At 46.1% G+C, this 25739-nt stretch overlaps 1 protein-coding gene across 1 annotated transcript in view; it reads right to left on the reverse strand.

Moving 5' to 3' along the window:
- GALNT2 (polypeptide N-acetylgalactosaminyltransferase 2) overlaps nt 1–25739 on the reverse strand; it is a 182113-nt gene that overhangs the window by 75653 nt on the left and 80721 nt on the right. Inside the window, exon 2 of the mRNA XM_018042312.1 lies at nt 9605–9698. Within this exon, the coding sequence (XP_017897801.1) occupies nt 9605–9698 (94 nt within the window). The remainder of the gene's footprint in view (nt 1–9604; nt 9699–25739) is intronic.

Below are 25739 nucleotides of genomic sequence, written 5' to 3' on the forward strand. Positions count from 1 at the left end.
ATCCAGCAAGGGATGGGAAGGACCTCCTAGATACCCCAAAACCTAACCAGGACTCTCCTTTCCTCACTCTCTCCATACCCACTCTCCAAGCTTCACTCCCTCACACGAGGTTTCCAATGAACACAAGAGTAACACTGAGGTCTTGCAAAAGCAAGAAGAAAATCTGCTCTCAGAGGGCACGTCTTCTAAGGATGGGAGTTCCTGGGCAAGACCCTCCACCAAAAGCCATCCTCAAAGCCAGATGCTGGCCCTTCAAATGCAACTGGCCTGTTCCTTCTGTGTCACCTGCTACCCTGCCAACCAGTCTCCTCAATCAGATCAGAGATGCCGAGGAGACAAGAGAAGGAGATACAGGAGGGAGAATTACAAAGAGAAACTGATTTTTCAAACCCAAAAGCTTTTTCTGCACCCAGGGAAAAAAGAAAAAACTTATCTCCATTAGACAGATTTTCAAAAAACAAAAAACTGATGAATAAATACTCTATTTGAAACTCTTTGAAAATCAGTATTTGAAAAAAAGAAATTCAGTGCTTCTAGCTGGAAAACATGATGATGAAGTAGAAACGATGGTCACAGAATCTAAGGGCAAAAGTCCTCCATGCTGGACCTGAAATGCTTTTGCTTACAGGGTGTGTGGTTAAAGAACACTGGAGGCCGTTGCCTCGGGGCGTCACTGCTATCTTACATCTGGCTCCCGCGTCGCTCAGGGGGCCAGGCTGAGCCACCAGCTTGTGTGCACCTCCTTCCTCCCATCTGCCAGAGAGCCATTACACCTAGAAACACAGGAAGCCATGGCATTCCCAAAGAACCTGCTCACAGAGGGCAAAGCGCTGTGACCAGTGGCTCCTTGCAGACCACAGAATTCTGCCCATGCCCATCATTCTTGGAGAAAACATACTTCTTAACCATAACAAAATAGTTTCTAAAGGAAAAAATCACACATATGATGGATGAGTAAGAAAAAATGTTTTAAACAAGAAAAGAAGATAAAGTCCTTTAAAGGCAAAGTAAAAGGATTTGGTGCATTCATCAAAAGTTATTAGTAATATTTCAAAAAAAAAGAGGAAAATCAGTATATTTCTATCTCTTTAAAGATAAATAAATCAACTGCATAACAGTTAAGAACATGAAAGCCCAGGTCAGTGCCACATCGATTTCAACTACTGGGTCTGACTGTAGCAAGCAGCTACATGTAGGACATGTCCTGAAGACAGCTTCTCCCTCTCTCTCCAGTATGCCTTGAAGTCCAAGAGAACACTTGGTTTTATTAATAAAAGACAACCCACAGGAAATCTCTCATTAATCCACACAGAAGAAGTACACCCTATTATTATAAGGAAACACTTTTTAGCTAACTGTTCTGTTCAGATGCTCCCCACTACTCTTGTGTGCCTCTCTCACATAAGAAGGAGCTGTGGTTTGGGGCTTCCGAGTCAGTGGGGAGAGAGGGGCAGGTCTAATGCAGATGTCTAATGCACACACACACTCCCAAGTTGAGTGCAGCTGGAACCTGTGTTGGGTGTTACACAGGCCTGGACTCCCTGGACTGACAGTGTCCCAGAAAGAAACACTAATAATCAAACTCTCGGTCACCATTAAACAAAATTTCATGCACTAACTTCCTGTTTTCAGGAGTTTGTAAGTTATTACTCCAGCCCAACAGATAAACAAGCTGAAAAGCCAACAAGTCCTCTCAGATCGCTCAGAAGTGAGGTTACAGGGCAAACTGCTGCTCCCAAAACTGGGGAGACCAGCTGGTGAATACAGAGAATCACAACCTCCCAGAGCAGCAGCCTGTGGGAGGCAGAGCCTGAGGAGGAAGCCTGAGCTGCAGGATGAACGACTGGAGGCTCGCTGTGAATGAGCCTGAGTGCCAAGGTCAGGGGGCCCCATACTTCCGTGAGTTCTACCTCCAGGAGCTTAACCAGGTTTCCCAGAGTGACTACTGGAGACAGAACCCCTCATGCCTCCAGTGGAGGAGGGAGCTGTTCTGAAAGAGAAGGCGCACTCTGGTGGCTCAGCAGCAAAGAATCCACTGGCAGTGCAGAAGATGTGGGTTCATTCCGTGAGTCAGGAAGATCCCCTGGAGTGGGAAATGGAACCCACTCCAGTATTCTTGCCAGGAAACCCATGGTTCCTTGAGTCAGGAAGGTCCCCTGGAGTGGGAAATGGCAACCCACTCCAGTATTCTTGCCAGGAAACCCACGGTTCCTTGAGTCAGGAAGGTCCCCTGGAGTGGGAAATGGAACCCACTCCAGTATTCTTGCCAGGAAAACCCATGGACAGAGGAGCCAGATGGGCTTCAATCCATTTGGGCTGGAAGAGCTGGACATGACTCAACTAAACCACCATCTGTTGTTAGGAAGTCTTGCCCTTGAGAACCCGACCAACTGGGCTGTTATCGGAGCCTAATCAATCTGAAGGAAGGGAAATACCCAACTCCAGGGACCCCGACTATCTTGTCCCACCTGAGTGGGAGGAAAGCTGAGATTCGTTTGTGAAACAGATGCCAGGGGTGCAGGCTCACTAGAAGACTGAGACCACTATGGCACCAAAGGCTGGGTTAGGGGAGTTCCTCTTACCCAGGACATCGTATCTGGCTTTTAAGAAAAGAATTATAAGACACACTGAAAAGGAAAAGGAATGCTTGAAGAGATGAAGCAAGCAGCAAAATCAGACTCACATATGGCAGGATGTTGGAATCATCAGCCAGGAATTTAAAGCAACTATAATCAATATGCTAAGAGCTCTAACAAAAAAAAGAAGACGAAATGAAAGAAAAAATGACTACCATAGGCAAAGAGATAAAAATTCTAAGAAAATTATAAAATAATGGTAGAGATAAAAAATACTAACAGAAATGAAGTATGACTTTGAGGGGACTGGACATGGCTGATGAGATGACCTCGGGGCTTGAGGATATGACAACAGAAACTTCCAAAATAAAAATCGAAGATAAAAAACAAGACTAGGAAAAAAAAAAAAAAACAAACAAAAAACCCAAAGCAAAACAGAATACCTAAGAACTGTTGGATAACTACAAAAGGTGTAAGAGGTATAAGTGGTTCCACTTACAGAAAAAAAAGAGAAAGGAATATAAGAAATATTTGAAGCAATAATGACTGAAAATTTCCTCATGTTAACTACAACAGCAAACCACAGATTCAGCAAGGTCAGAAAGCACCATACAGGACAAATACAAAAAAACTACACCCAAGCATACTCAGACTGTAGAAAACTAATCATAAAGAAAAAACCTTGAAAGAAGACAGAGGGGGAAAAATAGCTTTACAGAAACAAAGATATGAATTACATCCAACTTCTCCTCAGAAAAAAATGAATACCTCAGAAAAATGACTCGATGGACGTGAGTCTGAGTGAACTCCAGGAGCTGGTGATGGACAGGGAGGCCTGGCGTGCTGCGATTCATGGGGTCGCGAAGAGTCGGACACGGCTGAGCGACTGAACTGACTGAACTCTCCTCAGAAACCGTGCAAGCAAGAAGAGAGTGCAATGAGCTATTTAAAGGGCTGAGAGAAAAAAAATCATCAACCTAGAATTCTGAACCCTATGAAATCTCTGAAAGTGAAGGGGAAATGAAGACTTTCTCAAATCACAAAAACTGAGGGAATATGTTGCCAGTAGACCTGCCTTGCATGAGGTGTTAGCAGAAGCTCTTCAGAGAGAAGGAAGATGATTCATGTCAGAAGTGAGGATCACCATGAAGAAAGGAAGAGCATCAGAGAAGGAAAAATTGAAGGTAAAATTACAGCTTCAATTTTTCTTCTCTTCTTAACTGATCTAACAGATACATTTGCTCAACAACAATAACAGCTATCATATATTTGATGCTGTACGCTTATATCTGCATTCATGTGTATGGCTGACGTGTGTGAATTGAACGACAGTAATGATACAGAGAACGGGGGGAGAGATTCATGACAGTTGCTGTTAGAGGCCTGTGCTGTGAAGCAGGTTACTGTTGTCTGAAATTAGACTTGGATTACCTATAACAAAATGTAAAAAAGCGAGAAAGTGGAATCATACAATGTTTAATTAAAACCACAAAAGGCAGACAAAGAGTGGAAGACACAGAACAGAGAACAAGAGCAGGAGCAGGAGCAGACAAGAATAACACACATGGCAGACACTGACACAGCTGTGTAGTGATTACTTTACACTGTCATGATCCAAACACACCAATTAAAAGACACACTGTCAGGATGGATAAAAAAGCAAGCTCCGACTACCTACATGCTGTGTACAAGAAATCTACTTTATTTATTTATTTTTTTTTTTCCTTTTAGTGGATGTATTTTAAAGAATATTTGACACATGATAAACCAGAACCCATGCAAAAATAAGCCATATTATAAAAGGTTTAATAAATTACAGTCAAAACACACAAAATAAAAAGAAAATGATCAAATGAACAACTGGTCTAGGAACAAAGGAAGCACAATCTGTACAGGATACAAAAGACTGTAAGGTGGACATAGCAAATTTATTGTTTATTAAGACTGGTATTTGAGAAAAAGTAAATAAATTGTGCTTTAAAAGAGCTAAAGATTTGCTTCAGTGAAGTAAAAGTTCACTAGAAAAGCCTCTACAATTAAACAGTGAATTAGAAATAATTCACCTGAGGTTTGGGGCAGGAATTTACCTTTTCATAATCTGTAATCTATATAAATTTGACCATAAAAGTCAGACTGTTTTTTAGGCTTCCACATTACTATTTATAGGTAACTAGGTTTATCAACAAAAAAGACCAGATCTTAAGCAACTTGTCTGGTTGTTAACAAATATTTATAAAACTATATTCATTAAAAAAATTATATGATCTAGAATATTTAATAATCCAGACTAGCCTTTCCTGACAAAATCAAAGATATTTTGCTATTATTTCTCTTTTCTCCTGAAGAGTAAATAAGCGCAACCTTGAAATGTTTCCACGTAACGATTCCCAATATCACTCAAGAAATATATTATCTCAAGAAAGAGGATTCTTCTTTATGAATTCTTTAGAAGTACAATTAAGAGATGGCTTTGCCTTTTCTCTTAGTTTAACCGAGAAATGCATTTAAATTAGTAAATTAAAGTGTCTTCAACTTATTTGATGCTTTAGACATTTAGTAAGCACATGAGATACACTACAAAACTTTAGGCTATAAGAGCCTTGAGAGCCCAAACAAAACTTTATTGAATTAGGAATGATCACAACAGTTTTAAGTACCCTTCAAGAAAGCAGTTAAAAAAAAAAAATCAGTATTCTTGTTTATCAAGCTGAGTATGTAATATATTTCAAATAAATGCTTTCTTAACTTCACATCATCAATTAAGGAGAAAGGACATGTTTTGACAAATCGTTAGTTCAAAGTAAAATGTTTCATTGCTAATACGCTACATTAACTAGTATGCTTTAAAATTCTACTATCCTACTCACCTCCCCACACAAAGTGATGGCATTAATATTACTAAAGATAAATTTTTGGCTCACCAGATGAAAAAGGCATTTGAATTTAAGAGAAGTACTCTTCAGGGTCAATCTAACATTCCCATAGAAGGCCCTCAAATTCCAGTTTAAGAAATACTTGCGTGCAGTCAGATGCTAAGTCGTGTCTGACTCTTTGTGACCCCATGGACTGTAGCCCACCAGGCTCCTCTATCCATGGGATTCTCCAGGCAAGAATACTGGAGTGGGTTGCCATTTCCTTCTCCGAAATCTACTTTAAATATGAAGACACATATAGGTGAAAAGTAAAGGGATGAAAAAAATATACCGTCCCAATACTACTCAAAGGACGGCAGGAGGAGCTGTATTAGCTCAAACAGAACAAACTTCACACCAAGAAAAGTCTCCAGGAATAAAGAAGGGAAATACATAATGATAAAGGCGTCAACCTGCCAAGATGACAGAATAGTCCTTAATGTACATGTGCCTAACAAGAGCATTAAAACACATGATAAAAAAAACTAAGAAACCTGCAAGGAGGAACACAATACATAGGTCACAGAACAAATCTTAGTGAAATTAAAAAATACTCCGAATCAAATAAGAATGAAAATACAACTTACCAAAATTTTGTGTAATGCAGTGAAATCAGTGTATGACAAGAAAATGGCAGCATTGAATAGAATATGGAAAACAAGAAAGATTTGACATTTATCGTCTAAGCTCCTACCTCAGAAAACTAGAAAAGTAGAATAAATCCTAAGTAAACAAAAGAAAATAAATAATAAAAATTACAAAGCTAAGAAATGAGAAAGAATTCTAAAAACTGGTTCTTTGAAAAGAGCAATAAAATCAAGAATCCTCTAGTCAGGCTGCCTATGAACAAATGAGAGAAGACACAGATTAGAATGTCAGAAATGAAAGAGGGTACATCAGTATACAGATCCTGTGGACATTAAAAGGAGAATAAAGGAATACTATGAACACCTCTATGCCTGCAAATTTGATAACTAGATGAATGGGCCAATTTCTTGAAAGATACAATCTCCAAAACTAAGACAAGAAAAAATAGGCAATTTCAATAGGCCTATATCTATCTTAAAAATTGAATCAAGTTACTAACCTCCTATAACAAATGGCACTAGACCCAGCTGCATTCATTGGTGAATTCTGCCAAACATTTAAGGAAGAAATTATACCAATTCTCTATAGTCTCTTCCAGAAATAGAAGCAGAGTGAATACTTCCTACTTTATTTTATGAGGCCAGTGTTAACCCTAATAACAAAACCAGACAAAGGCATTACAAGAAAAAAAATTTTTAAACCAATACTTCTTGTGAACATAAATGCCAAAATCCTCAACAAAATACTGGCAAGTTGAATCCAACAATGTGTAAAAAAGACCTGTACACAATGACCAAATATGATTTATCTCAGGTATGCAAGTCTAGTTCAATATATGAAGATCAGTTAATGTGATCTACCACACTAAGAAGTTAAAGAAGGAAAATCCCATGATCATAGTTACAAATGCAGAAAAAGCAGATGATCAAATTCAACACTTGTTCATGATAAAAATTTTCAGCAAACTAAGAACAGAGGGGAAACTTCCTCAACTTGATAAAGAACATCTAAAAAAACCTTCATCTAACATCATATTTAACGATGAGAAACTAAAAGCTTTCCTTCTAAGATCAGGAACAGGGCAAGAATGTCTTCTCTCATCACTCCCTTTTAATATCATACTAGAAGTCCCAGCTAATGCAGCAAGACAAGAAAACAGAACAAAAGATAGAATACAAACTGAGAAGGAAGAAATAAAACTGGTTTTGTTTGCAGGTGACATGACTGTCTATATAGAAAAACCGAAAGAATCAGCCAGAAAAATCCCTGGAACTGTTAAGTAATTACAACAATCCTTGCTATAATTGCAGGATATACAATGAATACACGAAAGTCAATTGCTTTCCTGTAGTAAACGAACAAGCAGAATTTAAAATTACAAGCACAATACCATTTACATTAGCACCCTCAAAACAGAGATACTTTGATACAAGTTTAACAAAATAGACACAAAAATTTATATGACCAAAACCAAAAAACTCTAATGAAAAATATTTTAAAAGAACTAAATGAATGGACAGATACCCTATGTTCATGGATTAGAAGACTCAATATTGTCAAAATGTCAATTCTTACCAACTTGATCTGCAGACTCAACACAAACCAAATCAAAATCCCAGCAAGTTATTTTGTGAGTATCAACAAACTAATTCTAAAGTTTATATGAAAAGGCAAAACAAAAAACCAGAAAGCCCAACACAAGATCAAAGGGAAAGAACAAAATTGGAAGACTAACGTTACCCAACTTCAAGATTAAATCTCAAGGGAAAGTAGTATTGGAAGGAATAAACAGATAGATCTTTGGAACAGAGAAGACAGCCCAGGAAGAGACCCACATAAATACAGTCCACTGATTTTTGACAAAGGAATAAGGCAACAACAAGACAATGATGGCCTATTCAATAACTAATACTGAACAACTGGATATCCGTATGAAAGGAATAAAAATCTAGGCAGAGACCCTACAACATTAAACTCTTCTCAAAAATTAACTCAAAATGGATCACAGACCTAAATATGGAACACAAAATAATAAAAATCCTAGAAGATAACACAGGAAAAAAAATCTAGGTAACCTTGAACATGGCAATGACTTTTTAGTTATATTGAAGGTATACTCTATGAAGGAACTGATAAAGCTAAACTTCATTAACTTAAGACTTTCTGCTCTGAGCAAGACACTGTCAAGAGAAGAAGCAGCCAAGCCACAGACAGAGAAAGTGTCTGCGTATTATATATCCAACAAAGGACAATTATCCAAAAGACACAGAGAACCCTTAAAAGTTAACAAGAAGAAAAGGAACAGCCCAGTTCCAATGTGGGAAGAAGACCTAAACAGACATTTCCGCAACGAAGCTGTACCTGTGACAAACATACGGTGGCCCTAGTGCTAAAGAACCCGCCTGCCAGTAAGCTATCACTTCCAACCTATTAGAAGGGCCAGACTGAAATACCAACTGCTGGTGAGGATGTGGGATAACAGGAACTCTCATTCACTGCTGGTGCGAGTGCAAAACGGTACAGACACTTTGGAAGACAGTTTGGCAGTTTCTTATAAGTGTATTCCTGCCATATGATCCTTGTATTTACCCAAATGAATTGAAAACTTATGTCCACACACACAAAATTGAACACAGATGTTTACAGCAGCTTTATTCATAACTGCCAAACTTGGAAGCAACCACGATGTCTTTCTGAATGTCCTTGCTAGCTGAATGGATAAATAGATTGATATATCTAGACAACAGAATACTATTCACAATAAAAACAGAAGGGTTATCAAGCCGTGAAAAGACATAGATAAGCGCTCACTGCATGATACTAAGTGAAAGAAGGCAATGCGAAAAGGCTACCTACTATTTGATTCCAACTATGACATTCTGGAAAAGGCAAAAGTCATGGAGAAAGTAAAAGGGTCAGTGGTCGCCAGGGGCTGGGGGAAGGATGACTAGGCAGAGCAGAGAGGACTGGTAGGGCAGTGAAACTACCCCACGTGATCCTGCAGTGGAACACACATGTCACTGAATATAGAATACCATCAGGAAGTCCTAACATGACTACGGACGTTGGGTGTATCACTCTCGGTTCATTGATTGTAACAAATGTCCCATCTGGAGGGTGGGGGATGTTGACAGTGGGAGAGTATGGGGGCGAGGAGTATATGGAAACCTCTGTACACTCTGCTCAGTTTTGCTGAGAACTTAAACTGCTCTAAAAAAAATAAAGTTTATTAAAAAAAAAAATCAGTGAACTGATACATACCATCCTGTATTTTTTTAATTCTATTTTTCCTTTCAAGAAATTTTGGTCACCTCCCAGTAAAGTCATTTCACAAGGCACTTGGGGTTTGAAGGAAGGCTGCTCTAGGGTAGTGTCTTCACTTCCTCATGAAATCCATTCTCCACCCGACAGGAGACTTGCTCCAAATGCCACATCCAGCTCATTCACAGGGGACAAGACAGGTCTGCCCCCCCGCCCCGCCCCCACCAGCAGCCCAAGGCTGGCCTGTCCCGGAGGCAGCTGCAGTACCTGGAGGGAGGGTCTCCATGCTGTGTGCTTTCTCATCCCCATTGCTGTGATGCAGGTCTTTCTTTTTAACTGGGTCAATGTCATTCCAGTCCTCCTGGGAGAGAAAAGATAGCAAATGAGTTGACAGGTTCCTGGAGCACACTTCCATTCATCAGGTCAATAAACAGTGAATCTTTCTAGGCAAGTGGACGCTGGGGACACAGCAAGGTGACACCTCCCATCTATAGGATTGCGCTCCAGACCTGCTCCGTGGTGGAGACCCAAGGACAGAAGTGTGGGACCTGCTTTTCTTTCTCCGTTTTCTATGTATAACACGTACGGAAAGAAATACTCTGGAGACTTGGGGAGGGTGGAGAAGGGAGACAGAGAAACTAGATTAAATAAGAGAATTCAATAGTGGCCAAATCAAAGCCATTAAACTCAGGGTCGCTCTCAGGATGCCTTCTACAGCTTAAGGGTACCATAGAACCAGAGTCTCCCTCGGGCAACTGTACCAGGCTCAAAGGTTGTTAAATGATTTCTGTAATTCTACTGAATAATAGTGGAGGGAGGGGAAAGGATGGCCGAGCTTTCCTTCTGGCTAACAAGGCTACAAATTAAGGGCTTAATGTAAAACCAGATGATAGAAGCTCTGGCAGAATTTATTGAACTCATCTGCGCAAACAATTTAATCTATCAATATTAATCAAACTAAATAGCAACCTCCTGACCACAGAGCTAAATATATTTTTCAGCCACTCGGGACCTGATTTCTGTGAATACCATAAGAAAGGTTTCTGTATACACCCCAAATCAGCAATATCCCATGGCTCGTAATCCTCCCACACAGACAGACGTCTGTGGGCCAAGCATCATCCGCTGGCCATTTCCCCAGCAGATGCTACGAGGACGCCGTCTCCCGCAGGGGAAACCCAGCCAGTCTTGCTTGGATTTATCCAGCCAGCATTCCTCCAGCCAGCAAGGGCTGTGTGACCGCTAGACACGTTTTGGCTCTAAACAATGACAAGTGAGGTCTGCAGAAAGAGAAGTTCTCAGGGGCTGCGCCAAATCAGATGTGTTTCCTAAATGCAACTGGCTGCCAGTAAGCTGCCTTTTTACTCAAGAGGTAGAACAGTTAGAGGAATTGGGCCTAAGCCTCCTCCTCTGGAGGCCAGCTTGTCCTTCAGTTCCTTCTGAGGTGAAATGAAGCTGGTTTATCCCAGCAAGGGAGGGATCGTGGGAGGAACTTCCCACCAACTTATCACAAGGCCTTCTCAGGCCTCCAAGTGCTATGACTTTTGAAGACCCTAGCTTCCCTTGTGGCTCAGCTGGTAAAGAATCCGCCTGCAATGCGAAAAACCTGGGATCGATCCCTGGGTTGGGAAGATCCCCTGGAGAAGGGAAAGGCTAAGCACTCCAGTATTCTGGCCTGGGGAGTTCCAAAGACTGTATAGTCCGTGGGGTCTCAAAGAGTCGGACATGACTGAAGCAATTTAGCACGCACAGCATGTACTCCATTTAAATACTTTTTGCTGCAAAAAAAATTTTTAAGGATATTTATAATTTGACTTTTGAGATTATTTGGTTATAAATAAACTTTAAATTTACTATTGGCAAAGATTTCAAGACAATCTTGGCAACTGCCAGGGAGAGAGAGAGAATCTCTCTCTGCCTTCACAATATAAGGAGACAGGTGAATACTAAATCCAGCAAGTAATGAAGCTACCAGAATCACAGTGTGCAGACTTTTAATTAATTAAGCTTTATTAATTTTTGTTTTGTAGCTTGCTGGTAACATTTTGTGGTTAATAACTTTTTCCCACAGGCATCTCGCCTACTACACACACTGGCTAACCAATCACACCATTTAACCTTGAATTTGAACAAAATCAAAAGTAAACAACAACAAAAAGCGAATTGCTGCTGGTGGGGCCACCAGGCTGTAGTGTGCACCAAATCAACATTTGTAAGTCAACCATCAATGTTTTCTTAGAAAATAAACGTCCTCTTCGCACAAACAAGATTGACCAGTCCGTACATAAAACTCCCTGACCTGTCTCTACGCTTCCCCGCCCCACCCCGGCCATGCGGCAACGAACCGAGCCCACCATAGAACTGAGGCCAAAGATGAGGTCCAACTACATAACAAGGGCACCGCAAAGTCCCAGCAGGTGACGGGATGCTAAGCACCATGATGAACACCTACGCACTAGACACTGCACGAGGATACTTCTTCACCCTGGCAACAAGCCTGCCATTGTATTAGTCCTATCCAACAACAGGGACACCAAAGATCAGGGAGGTTAAGCAAACTGTCCAGGTTACACAGCGGGCAAGCAGCTCAAGTCGGCCCTTCAGCAGGCAGGATGGGGATGGCCGGCCAGGGCCCAGTTGGAACCAAGTTACAAGAGCCTGATTCTCACAGTATCACAAAAATCCAAGAGTACATTTCTAGGGAGTGATCCACAAAGGACTGTTCAGTGCTGCTGCTGCTAAGTCGCTTCAGTCGTGTCCGACCCTGTGCGACCCCACAGACGGTGGCCCACCAGGCCCCTCCGTCCATGGGATTTTCGAGGCAAGAGTACTGGAGTGGGGTGCCATTGCCTTCTCCGGTTTAGTCCTGCACTGCACGCAAAGTCAAAAAGTGCAAATCACCACATTGACTACCCCCTCCTAGAGGAGGGTGGGGAGGGGGAGGAAGGTGGGGAGGGGGAGGAGGGGACAAAGAGGAGGGAGAGGGGAAGGGAGGAGGGGCACTTCGGCCGCTAACACTCACAGGGCCCTTGCTAGGGGCTGAACCCCACCCTAGACCCTGCCCACGTGTCCATCCTCCTTACAATACTAGCACTGTCTCATTCTACTGATGGGAAGGCTGAGGCACCCATCACGGAGTCAGAGCACATTGCAAGGCTGGAGTGTAGCTCAGAGTCTCAAACCTCCCCGTGCCCCACCCTTAGAGAAGACAGCTCCCCTCTACCACCACAACAGTCAAAACTAGAGAAAAACCGTGCATTTCCTATTCCCCTCAGGACATGACGGCCCTGTAAATTCCTCTAGGTCGGGCTGGCCCATCAGACCCGCTGGCTGAGATGATGCCCACACAACTGTCTACTGCAGGTCTGCCCACTCATGGCTTGTCAACACGTCCACCCCATGTTGTTGCTAGACATTTGGGAAGGGCTGAGGGCAACCCACTCCAGTACTCTTGCCTGGAGAGTCCCATGGACAGAGAAGCCTGGTGGGCCACAGTCTATGGGCTCGCAAAGAGTTGGACGTGACTGAAGCGACTTAGCACACACAGCACGAGGGTGCAGGTGACACCCAGCCTGGGACATCGCGACGCGTGCCGGGGGCCGCTGCCCCTCAGCGGAGTCCACACCAGACCCCACAAGGAAAACGAGGAAACAGAATGACAGGGAGGAGATTTGGGACCTGTGTTGTGGAAATGTCACTCTGGCTGTGGTGAGGGAGGAATTGGAGGGGGCAGGAGACGGGCCAGGAGGCCGGAAGGTGCGGCGGCTGGGGTGGGGGCACTGCTGGGGGGCCGCAGGTGGGAAGGAAGTGGCACAGGGGACAGTCATCCACAAGACACATGGGGAAGTCATCAGGGTAGGGCAGGGGTGGCGCTAGGAAGAGGAGTCTGTCCTGGAGGTGCTGGGTTACCCCGAGACACCACAAGCGGAAAGAAGACGGGAGGAAGGCGATGGTCCAGGGTGGCAGGAGAGGCTGGAGTGCCAGGGACAGGCCAGACACATGGCGTGCAGAGATGGGGCCTGGCCTGGGAGCCAGAGCCCTGGGTGCTGGTCACGGCTTTGCTTTGCTGGTGGTGGGGTCTGAGTAACAAGCCTGCCTTCTCAAAGATGGGGATGTGGGGCTAAGGCACTGGAGGGCCCCTGGGAGTCCCAGGGAACAGACCCAGGTATGAGCACTTGATCACGTGTCCTGCCTATAATCCACTAAGGATCTAAAGGCAACACAGGTCCCTTCAAGGCAGAGGATGGGGGAGGTCTCCGGCACATTTCTTTTGTACCCATAGCACCCAGCAGGGTGGTGGTCTTGGGGTAACTGCTCAATAATAAATGCAATTGAAAAAAATCCTCACTCTATTTACTCAGATTAATTTTACTGGCTTTGCTCACTTTGCAGAGGAAGCTTTTCACTACAACCATCCCCCTCACACATTCACACGTATCGTAAGACATACACACATCAGTGGAGGCTCTGTTTAAAAGTAGAGACGCACGGAATATGATCATACAGAGTGGCTCCTTTAGCCAGTCCCTGCCGGCATCCAGGATGCAACACCGGCCATCTGTTTTCTCTGTGTTAAGAGAAAATGACACACGGACAGACAGATCCTCTTTTCAGCGACAAGCATAAACTGCTCAGGTTAGTGGGGTAATGGTGTGGTTTGATGCTGGCTGGGTCAAAAGTTGCAGAGAATCCAAAGCCTGTGATCCGACCCATACATCTGCTTTTACTTCCCAGGAGGCAGCTCCATCTCTGCTGTGCTCCTCCTGCCCGAGGAGGGATGCAGACACTGACTGCGTAGTGACTCACCCACACACGGAGGATGCTGCAGACACATGCACACCAGGCGGGCTTGGCGGTTCAAAATGAAAGCCACGTTCTGTCAGGAAACGTGACCCAAGGACTAGGATTCTCTGCTGCCCAGACTAAGGGGACGCCACTGGCCCCGCGTGACTTCATCGTTTGGATGAAGCCTTGGATACACTCACATGCAGCCCCAGAAAGATGCAGAAAGCATTGACCAGGGCACTGAGACTCTCTCCCTTTTCAGATGGCATTTGGCCAGATACTGCAAGACTAACTCCTGCCCTCCTCACTGACTTACCTGGCAGGTAGTTACTACTATTAGATACTTGAATTTGTTAGTTTTCAGTCCAAAAGCTCAAGGTACGCATTACTCTTACAAATGCATACAGCAGAAGCAGTCTATTCCCTGAAACACAAGTGGAATTAACTCAGGCCATGAGTGAGATCAAATGAAAATAAACAACTGAAAAACGTCTATTTATCTACCATAATTAAAGAGCATGGCAGCCAAAATCCATCCTATTTCTAAGCAGATAAAGGAGCAACGGCTTTTAACAAAATGACATTAGTTTCAGAAACAGTAAATCTAACAGGTTGGTTTGTTGAATAGTTATGAAAATTAAGGGTAAATAGGCTTAGTTATTAAAATAACTTTCTGCACTATATTTCCAATGCGATCTGTCTCTGTTTCAAAATAAGAGGAAATAAATAAAAGGTGGGCTTGGTGTTGGCCTGAGACAAAGCGTCAGTCTTGGTGGTGGGGGGCTGGGCCAAGAGGGAGCCGGGAGGGGGACTTGGACAGAGGTGGGAAGCAACCATCGGCGTCGGGGCACAGCCAGTCAGGCGACCCCTGAGGCTCAGCAGACAGCCACCACCTCGCTCAGGGCACCAGGTCAGCCCTCATGTCCCAGGTGAGGGGACAGCCAGAAGGGTTGGGTGACTTCTCGTTGTTACCAGTCGCTGCCAAACAGATCCCCTCAAAACTTAGTAACTTGGAAGAAGAACACTTAATACCTCACACACCGTCAGAAGGCCAAGGGTCTGTCTGCTTCTGGCCCAGTCTCTCACGAACCACCACGGCAGCACCACCACGGCAGCCGGGGCTGCGGGGCCCAGGGCTGCTTCCAGTGAGTGAGCTGGGCGGGGAGAGGGGACCCCAGGCCCAGCCCAGGAATTGCAGGCGGGTCGCAGCTCCTGGTCATCCAGGAGAGCTGAGTCAGCAGTTCAATCCACACCCAAGAGGGGGGCCCAGACCCCTTCTGAGCAGAGGCAGGCACAGACGAGGCCACGTCGCACAGACTGACGCAGCGCTGCAGCACCCCAGCGGCTACCCGCATGTGCGAGGCTGCGCGGCAAAGTGGCACTCCACCACGCGCTGACCTCCTCACCACCACCCAACGCAGACTGTTCTCCCCACCGTAACACGTGTGAATTATGAACCACCACCAAAACAAACATGCCTACACATGTAAGATCACATAACAAAGAATAAACATATGTGGCTAAACCATCAAAGGCTGCCTTCATGAAGTTTAAATGCCTAATGCAACATTGTTAGCACAGGTGAAAATATCACTGGGGAGGAAAAAAAGAAAATAAACAGGTTGTTTTCACTCCCTGCTTACTGAAATACATTTTGTCACCATTAAATTCCTTCAGCTGACTAGCCCGTCTGCTCAGAGGCAGATCAAGTTACCAAAAATACCACCTGAAGGACTTCTTGAATCTTTTCTCATCAAATGTCTACTTTTCACTGTTATTTAATGACTGTTCAGTAATCCACCACCAGGAACAACATTCTAGTTTGGGGGAAAAAAAAAGCCAGGTTACCAGATGTGTTAAAAAGATGTTCTGTTTCCACAGCCCATTTCTTAAGAGCACACTGCCAAGCTAAGAACAGAAAACTGCTAAGTGGTTTGCTTGAAAGCAAATTTTAAAGAGTGGATGTAGTTTTCTGTTGAAGACCTAGATCCCTACCCCCAGAACTCTCCCTCCAAAGTGATCACAACGTAACTGCAGGGTCCTCTAACTGTTCAGGTGGCAGCCCACCAGGTGGTGCAGGGCACAGTCAGGCCTTCTCACCAAAGGATGAGGAAGGCACTGATACAAGGAAATGTATCTACACTTTCTACCTCAGACCCAATATGCAGCATGGAAACACCTCTATCCACGCCCCTGAAATGACATAACTGGCAGGGCCCCAGCGAATTGTTACATCATTTAAACTCTGAGTCCATGTTCACTGACAACATTTAACCTCCTTCTTCCACTATGAAGACCCAGCCTTTACTCCTCTTTTAATTATCCTACTCCAACCACTAAGCTTCCTCCTTTCTGCCCATAATGAGCTCATTCTCGGACTTGTCAAAATATGAAGTGAAGTGAAGTGAAGTGAAGTCGGTCAGTCGTGTCTGACTCTTTGCGACCCCATGGACTGTAGCCTACCAGGCTCCTCTGTCCATGGGATTTTCCAGGCAATAGTCCTCGAGTGGGTTGCCATTTCCTTCTCTAGGGGATCTTCCCAACCCAGGGATCGAACCCGGGTCTCCCGCACTGTACACAGACGCTTTACCGTCTGAGCCACCAGGGAAGTCCTATTCGTATGCTATTCATATGTTATCTCGTATGTTATACTCCCAAACCTGTGGTTGATGCTGTTTAGTCGCTAAGTCACGTCCGACTCTTTTGCGACCCCACGAACTATACAGCCCACCAGGCTCCTCTATCTCATGGGATTTCCCAGGCAAGAACAGTGGAGTGGGTTGCCATTTCCTCCTCCAGGGGAATCTTCCTGACCCAGGGATTGAACCTTCGTTTCCTGCATCGGCAGGTGGATTCTTTACCACTGAGCTACCAGGGAACCCCCCTTAAACATGTAACTTCAGCTTAATCATGAGAAAAACATCAGACAAGCCCCAAATGAGGGATATTCTACAAAATCTCTGACCAGGCCTCCTCAAAACTGTCAAAGTCATCAAAAGAAGGAAGGCAGGGAACCACTAGAGCCCAGAGGAGCCTAAGGAGACACGACGACTAAATGAAACTGGTACCCGGACAGGCTGCTGAAACAGAAAGAGGACATTAAGGAGAAACTCAGGAAATCTGAACAAAGTAGCTAATAATAACATCATCAATACTGGCTCTTTAATAAGGGAAACTGGTTATAGTTGGCATGGGAACTCTGTACTATGTTCCCATTTTCTCTGTAAATCTTAAATTGCTCTAAAGATAAAGTGTGGGCATAGATCTTACACCTACATGAAAGGAAAATAATCACATTAAACACTCCTGTATTTATCAATCATGTATTTCTAGGGCATCTGTCCATTTTAAATGGCAATGTTAAGCCCTCTCCACATCCTTCAGGGAACTAAGGTGTGAGTCAGCATTTCCTGATTTTAAAGCCAATTTTGTATTGAGACACACACCTAGGAGCGATCTATTTTACACCACAATCCTCTTCCAAGAACAATCAATCCCCTCCCCCCAGCCAAAGCAGCAGGTGGCCCAGGGCAGAGGGAACACAGGCAGGACTATTAACATTCCTTATACCGCGAAGAAGTTTATGACGCAAGACAGCTCCTGGGCCAGGTCCTAAATATCCACGGAGTGGATGACGGAGCAGAGCCTACAGGTGAGCTGAGTGCCTGCCATTTGCGGCCTCATTCTTTATCACGTGGGCTGATTCCACCTCTTTCTTCCGTAAGCAGAGAAACAAACGGCTTCTCCTGTTAGGAGTCTGCACACAGCCCCTCCTTAACTGCTGCTTCTCTTTCTGTTCCGGTAGTCTTAACATTAGCTGAAGCAGCAAACTTGACTCAAAAGTGGCTTTTTCCAAAAAAAAAAAAAAAAAGGGTTTTAGAAAGACTTTCCCCCATGACTTACGTATAAGTCAATTTTTTTTAATGTTAAAAAATAACTCCCAACAGATGAGGAAAAAAGTGGCAGGAGAGAAGCTACACAAGCAACTGCCCGGCCAGCACCAAGTGGCACCGCAGTGAGACGCGGGGACACCCTCAGCGGCCTCAGATCACTGCGCGCTCCCCTCCACCCCCAGGAGCCACACCACGCCACCACCCTTCTGCATGCTCACCGCCTCCAGGACACCTCCCCCACGGCGGCACCCAACCTCAGGCTCAACGCTCTAGAGGCAAAGCTGCTTCCCCACTTGCTTGGGCTCCCAGGTGGATGAGGGCGCATAGAACTGGCTGCAACACCACCTTGTAACCAGTAGGTGTCGCCAGCCCGCACTTCATCCCCAACACTGGTCTTCGCCCCAGGGGTCCCGGTCCGCTCAGTTCCAGGGAGCCACCTGAGTCAGAACTGGCTCCAGGGAGGGATGAGTGAGACCCTCGATGGACTCCAAATCTGGGGTCTGTTTTGAAGAGCGTCTGCAGGGGAAAACGTTATGTGAAGGACTCCAAAGGAACCCAGGGTTAGAAACTTAAATGGAAAATTTGTAATTAATTTTTCCCCCTTCTACAACCACAAATCATCACCGAGTCAGAAATTCCTGGCAGTGAGCATGTGGGCACCGACTCTCTGGGTATCATTCATGAACAACCACCCCACAGGAACACACAAATGCCCGCCAAGGTGGATATGGGGACTTGGAGGAGAGTCCTAGTTCAAGGACAACGTGGATGTTGATCCACTCCTCTCTGTGACAATGAGAATCAGAGACCTAGACGTGGGGGAAAAGGCAAGTGTGGGGCAGTCAGGGGAAGAGAGGGAGCCTTCCCAGAGCTGCCCTGGGAGAGGTGAGCGGGGGGGGGGGGGGGGGGGTGCAACACACACCCATGGCCAGGCCAGGGCCAGCAACCTGAAGGTGGGAGGAGGAGGTGTTTGAAGAATATTTGAAAATTCATATCAAGGTCGGCATGTAAAATGAAGGTGACCACATGGATTTTTAAAAACATAAAATTAGTGAATGTGGCTAGAGGACCAGAAATACCAGGTAGGAGGCACAGCTCAAAAGATGTATGTCATATGCAACCAAGAAATAAACTCGTGAGCATCTCAGTGAGATGCGGGGAGACATTTGCTAGAGTTTCTAGCAAATGAGCAACAGTAAATGGGAACTGTACAGCATTTTTATTAATTTAAAATTTACATGTTCTCATTAACCTTCTCTTGATTTATAGTTCAATGGCTAATTGCCATGTGAGTATTACCCAAAGAGTTGGACACGACTGAGCAACTGAAATGATTACCCAAAAACTCCAGAAGGGTTGTCCTAAATCTATTTTTCTCAAAAGGTCTTTATTCGTTTCAAATTCCTCTTCCACAATGAATTTGTGCCAACGGCACACTCATGCCTCGTGCGCCCACTTCACAGACAAGTGACCCCTGAGAAAGGGGGTTCATGGGCACTCTGGAGTCTGGATTCCACTGGAACCCGCTGTAAAATGCTGGTTTGGCCACAGCTCCGAGTTCTTCTCCACGTTACAGAACCCAGAGAGCGCACCCCTGATGTGAATGAGCTGTAGCAGGCTCTGCACAGAGACCCGCCCCCAAGAGGAGCAGGGCAGCCAGCCTGCCGGGCAGGTTCCAGGGGTGCCTGCTGTGTGCCCCTCCCGCCTATGTTCTGCAAGGGGCAAGGTGCACAGCCCCTGCCAGGGACAGGGAGCTGGATTCTTTACCTCTGGCACACTTACTTACACGTCCATTTTCTGCCTGGGATGTCTTCCACACGATTCCAGTATTACAACATGGGCTACAAATGTCTCACTATCTTATTTAAAAGGAAAAGGATTGGGTTAGTTGAACTTGACTGGAAAGTAATTTGGCGCCATATATCAAGAACTGGAAAGACAGAACTGTTAAGCTGAGAAATCTCATTTCTGTGAATTTATCCTCATGAACTAACCCAAAATAAGGAACAAATTTTATACATGGATGTCGCAGCATTGCTCATAAAAGAAAAAAAAGAAGAAACTTAAAATATTAACTGACAGGTTGGTTAAATTATGTCACAGCCCCTCAGAAGAATATTAGGCAACCATTAAGAATTATAAAGACCACCCAGTTATATGCAAAATGCATATAATACATTAAATGAAAATGCAGGAGACAAAATTTTACATATACAATGAAACAAACTATAAAAAAAGTACCCATATAGATAAGCCTGGAATGAAATGCACTAAAATAAACATGGTTGTGTTGAGAGTGGAGAATGATGAGTGTTGTCTCCATGTCTTGAACTTTCTGTCATATTATTAAATTACTTTCATGAATAATAAATTTTAACACAGGCACGTTTAGGTTGGAACTTGAAACCTACCCAATATTTCATATCAATAACGCATCAGGCCCATACCTGGCCTGAGGCTACGAAAGCTGCCCAAGTTAGCAAGGAGCTGCTTCCAGAAGCAGGTGTGTGCCCGGCCCTGCGTTCACAGTGTGTGGTTGAGGCACTACTCCAGAGCCCACGCAGGCTGCCCCTGCCCTGGAGCTGGGGAGGACTGAGAGGGCGCGCTGGCCTGGGCAGGGCTCGGTGCTGCCAGACTCTGCTCCTGCAGGCCTGCTGAGAGCCCAGCTCCTCTGGCTCTAGCCCTTTCCCTCTGAGTGTTTTTTCCCAAGAAACCGGTCAACAAAAGATTGAACTGATCCTGTGTGCTTGCGGCCACAGCTGGCACTGATCTGTCAAACAAAGGGGTAGCTGGACGTTCTCACAAGTTCCCTGGCAACTACACGCAGAGACCACAGCGCATTGTTCTTCCAGGCCCGTCACCGACTGTCCTGACAGAGGACACGGGGGCGGGAATGCCGATGACAGGGACGCCGCCCCCACAGAGCTGATGCTCCCTGCGAGATCCCGGTTCACAGGTCCATGCTGTGTGCATGTCTCCCAGACACTCTTCACACGCCCTTGAGGAGCAGGGTTCACGTCCTCAGCGAAAAGCAAGAAACCTGAGAACCAAAGAGACCGAGTCAAGAGCACGGAGCCAATGGGCAGCGAGGGCACCAGGGTTCACACTCTGTCCACAAGGCCAGGCCAGCCCTGGGTGGTCTGACCATCCCCTGCCCTTCTGGGGCAGGCCTGGTTCAGCGGCCTGACTGACTGGCCTGGCCTGAGACAGGATCCGCAATAACTCGGGGCAACCCCCCCTTGTCTTCCCTTATTCAACTTCACAAGAATTATCATTTTACACTAATTTTTTTTTTTTCCCAAGGCTGCTTTTCGTGCCCACACGTTTTATCTTGCTTAATTATAAGGAGAAAGATGGTAGGAAGGTGATTTGCTGCATGGAACTCGGGTTCACAGGCAAATTCAGATTTCTGCTCTGGAGTTCACTCAGTAGGAATCGTAACTGCTGCCCAAGGGGACACTGCAGGAATGAAGTGAGACCCGTGCAGTGGATGCTAAGCCTGACACACTTACAGGCTCTCAATGCGTGACCCCCATCCCACATCACAGGCCTAGACATTTAAGGGACTTATTTTACAGCAGAGAAAAGTGAAGCGCACACACACAGAAATTATCTGAGATCCCACAGTTAAAAAAGTCATGAGACTTCTATCCACTGCAGACCCACAGAGTCTATAGAATTCAAGAATCACCACCAGGATATGCCAACCGCATGGAATTTGTTTAAGCAGTGCTTGCCTCTCATCACTAATGTGTTAAAGTCTGAGAATTTAACCACCTCTTCTGATATAGTTATTTCTAATTCAGATTTTAATTTAATGTTGAGTTTCAAAGAGCCAGTTTATCTCTTAATTTACTCTCTACAGCCCAAAGATTCAGGTATCCATTGGCTTTGAAACTAGAAAAACTAGATTCAAATCCATGTTCCAGAACTTTACAAATTATCAATCATTCTAATTCTCAGTAGCACATATCCAGAATGCTGGACGTTGAGAGGTTTAAAGAAAGTAAACGTGAAATACTTTGAATACAGCAGAGCTAACACTTTGAGGATGTGCTGCTGCTGCTGCTGCTGCTGCTGCTAAGTTGCTTCAGTCGTGTCCAACTCTGTGCGACCCCACAGACAGCGGCCCACCAGGCTTCCCCATCCCTGGGACTGTCCAGGCAAGAACACTGGAGTGGGTTGCCATTTTCCTTCTCCAATGCATGAAAGTGAAAAGTGAAAGTGAAGTCGCTCAGTTGTGTCTGACTCTTAGCGATCCCGTCGACTACAGCCCACCAAGCTCCTCTGTCCATGCGATTTTCCAAGCAAGAGTACTGCAGTGGGGTGCCATTGCCTTCTCCAATGAGGATGTGTTGGGCCAGATGAATTAAGCACCAGAAAGAACTCATTAGAAGTCAGTGGGCCTTACATGGGTGTGAAAGGCAGAAGAGTTTACTTGAAGCAAATCAAGCAGAACATGAAACGCACTCTGACTCACGCGCACAGAGGCCCAGGAAACAGCCCTGTAGTCCCGGCTCAGGCGCACAGAGGCCCCGGACACAGCCCTGTAGTCCCGGCTCACGCGCACAGAGGCCCCGGACACAGCCCTGTAGTCCCGGCTCACGCGCACAGAGGCCTAGGAAACAGCCCTGTAGTCCCGGATCCCGCCAGCAAAACCCATGCCTGGGGAGCGCCAGTGTCTGTTTTTAAAGAAATTCTGCTGGTGAGCATCTCCAAAAGTTTATACCTCATATCTTACAAAAGGGAGTGGGTGGCTTAAAATAAAAAATCTAAACAGAAACACCAAAGAAATGGAACATCAAGACTGATGGAAATGAGGAAGCACATTTGAATCCTCATCTTGAGCTTTCCAAAGACGAAAGTAAACGAAGAAACATAAAGAAGAATTTATGATGTGATGAGAAGTGGTCAAAGGTGAGGAACCTGCCCAAGGTGAACAGGACATGATCAGGTAAGAACCCATTCAGATCAGAGACTCCTATCCCTCGTGAAGCCCTAAGTACCTAAACACAGACTGCATTTCTGGTGGCCAATCCTAAAATTTGTCATGAAAGGAATGGATTTGGAGTCACGGGTGGTGGTGGATTAAAGTGTCTGCATTTCTTTCCTGCTCCTCTCCAGGGTGCTGGAGTGCACGGCCCTAAGCCGCCTGGACCCCGGCCCTGGGACTTACTGTAGCTCACTGGGTGGCAGCAACCCAGAGTCCAAGATAGGTTCGTCATCCTGTTCTCTGTCTGCCCCCTCCAAACTCAGCCCTATGGCCCGCACACGTAAGGAAGCAGGCCCGGGTCCTGGAAAGCCAAGGCGCCCCAGAAAGCAGCCATCAAGGCCTGGGGCGGGCAGGTGGGGCCAGCTTGGCCAGCCGGCAACCCAGCTGTCACTTGACTGAATGAGTACACACAACCCGCGGAAAGCCCAGTCAACCCAAGGGCTGCAGGAAGTGAGAAACCGCCCGTTTCTGGGTGGTGGGCTCGGCAGCAGCAGATAAGGGAAACACAGATGCAGAACGGACCCCCACAAGAAATGTCCAACAGCAGCTCCAAGGCCTCAGGAAGCTGCTGTTGTATGGCAGCTGCCCACAACACCTTGGGGTAAGATATGCAAGGACAATTCAGGCAAAGGCTCCAAAGGAAGCAAAACTAGTGTCAGCCACACAGCTGCAGCAACAGCCTGCACTGTGAATATTATATTCCCTCAGAAAGAATAAAAGGGTCTGAGGGAGCCTGTACAAAAAAAAAAAGAGAGAAAGATGAAAGTGAGAGACCTTTTGAGCTTTAGAAGCCATTCCTGATATAACCGATTTACTCATTTAACAGGCATTTGTTTGAATGTTTACTTTTAGGCCAGGTCCTTTCCCAGGAGGCAGAGATGAAGAGAGAACTGTACACCATCAGGTCCCGCCCTCAACAGGCTGGACACACGCTGCGTGATCCCTGGCACGTCTGTGCCCTCCCTGGGGACAGTGGCTACTGGTCGCTGCACGGAATCTCTGTGGGCTCCTGGGACAGTGGCTATTGGTCGCTGTACGGAATCTCTGTGGGCTCCTGGGACAGTGGCTACTGGTCGCTGCACGGAATCTCTGTGGGCTCCTGGGACAGGGCCTGACACACGTGCTACCTGATCAATAACACTAGCACTGATACCACGGTAGGTACCACCACTAGGATCAAGCACAATCTCGACACCAATGGTGCTATCCCTGTGCTGTGGCTCAAAGATGGGCTGGAGAAGTCGTAGCAGGGAGCACAGGGGCGAGGGAGGGTGGGATGGGGCTGTTAGGGAAGGACTGTGGTCCTCCTGGGGAGGCAGAGGGGAAGGTCTGATGCAGGCGCAGAGACCAGAGCTGGCCCATGAACTAGACAGGGAGCAACTGGGTGCAGCTCCTGGCTTGAGAACACAGCCTCCTTGCCCACCTGCCCCCTCAAAACTCCCAGCATCATTTCAGGTCAAAAGGCAAGGATGGTAAGCCCACCCACCAAGTCCTCTAGGCTGGGAGCACACTCTGGCAAGCAGGGCCAGGGCCCTGGGAAAGCTGATGGGGCCCCAGGACTGCAGTTCCCCAGCAGGGTCTCAGTCCTGCAGGTCCCCAGTGAGAGAGGGACTGAGAACCAGCAGGGCCACTGTGGCTAGAGGCGGCAGTCTGGAGGAGCGGGGTGGGCTGTGTCCCTCTGCACTGACCAGGGCTCAGCTGGCCCGTCCGTGACAGTCAGCCTTCCCCCTACCCAGGCCTCACCACAGGTCAAGGGGGCCGCCCACCCAGTCATAACCAAGAGGGTCTGTGCGACCTGGCACCCGGAGGCCAGATATACCCAAGGGTCCCTGCAGACTCCATGTGGGGTTCTGGGTGGCGTGCAGCCCTGGGGCCAAACATGTGCGAAGAACCTTTCCCTCCCCACTGAGAAAAGTCGGGCACACCTGCTGCCCAACAAGACTAGTTTTCAGTGTCTTCTTCAGACCAGAGTGAAATGCAAAGCAGGGATCCAAATAAAGACTCGAAGTTAGGTGAAATTCTCCGGTTGACCTCACATTGAGGGTTTTGAGACCCTTCTTAAACTGAAGGGAACACTGAACATTTTGAAAGAAAAGCAATCAAGGGACTTAGCATCATGGGCACATTTAAGGAAACTTATGCAACATCATGGCCTTCCCTGGTGGCTCAGCTGGTAAAGAATCTGCCTGCAATGCTGGAGACCTGGGTTCGATCCCTGGGTTAGGAAGATCCCCTGGAGAAAGGAAAGGCTACCCTAGCCCAGTACTCTGACTTCGAGAATTCCATGGACTACAGTCCATGGGACTGCAAAGAGTCGGACACAACTGAACAACTTTCATTACGTAACACACATTCCTGTGGAGGAAGTAAGAGAAAAGAAGGTTCCTGTGGTAAATAACAGAGCACATCCATAGTGACCAACTGCAGGGCGGACGGTGCGCTCCCAGGGCTGGGCCACCGCTAACCAGAGGTGACCGACTGCGGGTCAGGACGGGTGCTTCATGTGGAGCTCTATTGCAACTGTTCCTCCTCGGCTCTGCTAAAAGCAGTGTCAGAGCCTCACCAGATACAAACGCTGCCCCTTCACCCACTTCAAACATCTGACGTCAGAACAAACAAACCCCCGTCTGGCTGTGCAGTCGTGAACAGCTGGGGCTGGGATGCTGTTCAGAAACACTCTGACACCAGGGGCTCACAGCATTGTGCAGACATATGGACAAGCCCTCCAGAC

Source organism: Capra hircus, chromosome 28, assembly GCF_001704415.2.
Source record: "Capra hircus breed San Clemente chromosome 28, ASM170441v1, whole genome shotgun sequence".
NCBI lineage: Eukaryota > Metazoa > Chordata > Mammalia > Artiodactyla > Bovidae > Capra > Capra hircus.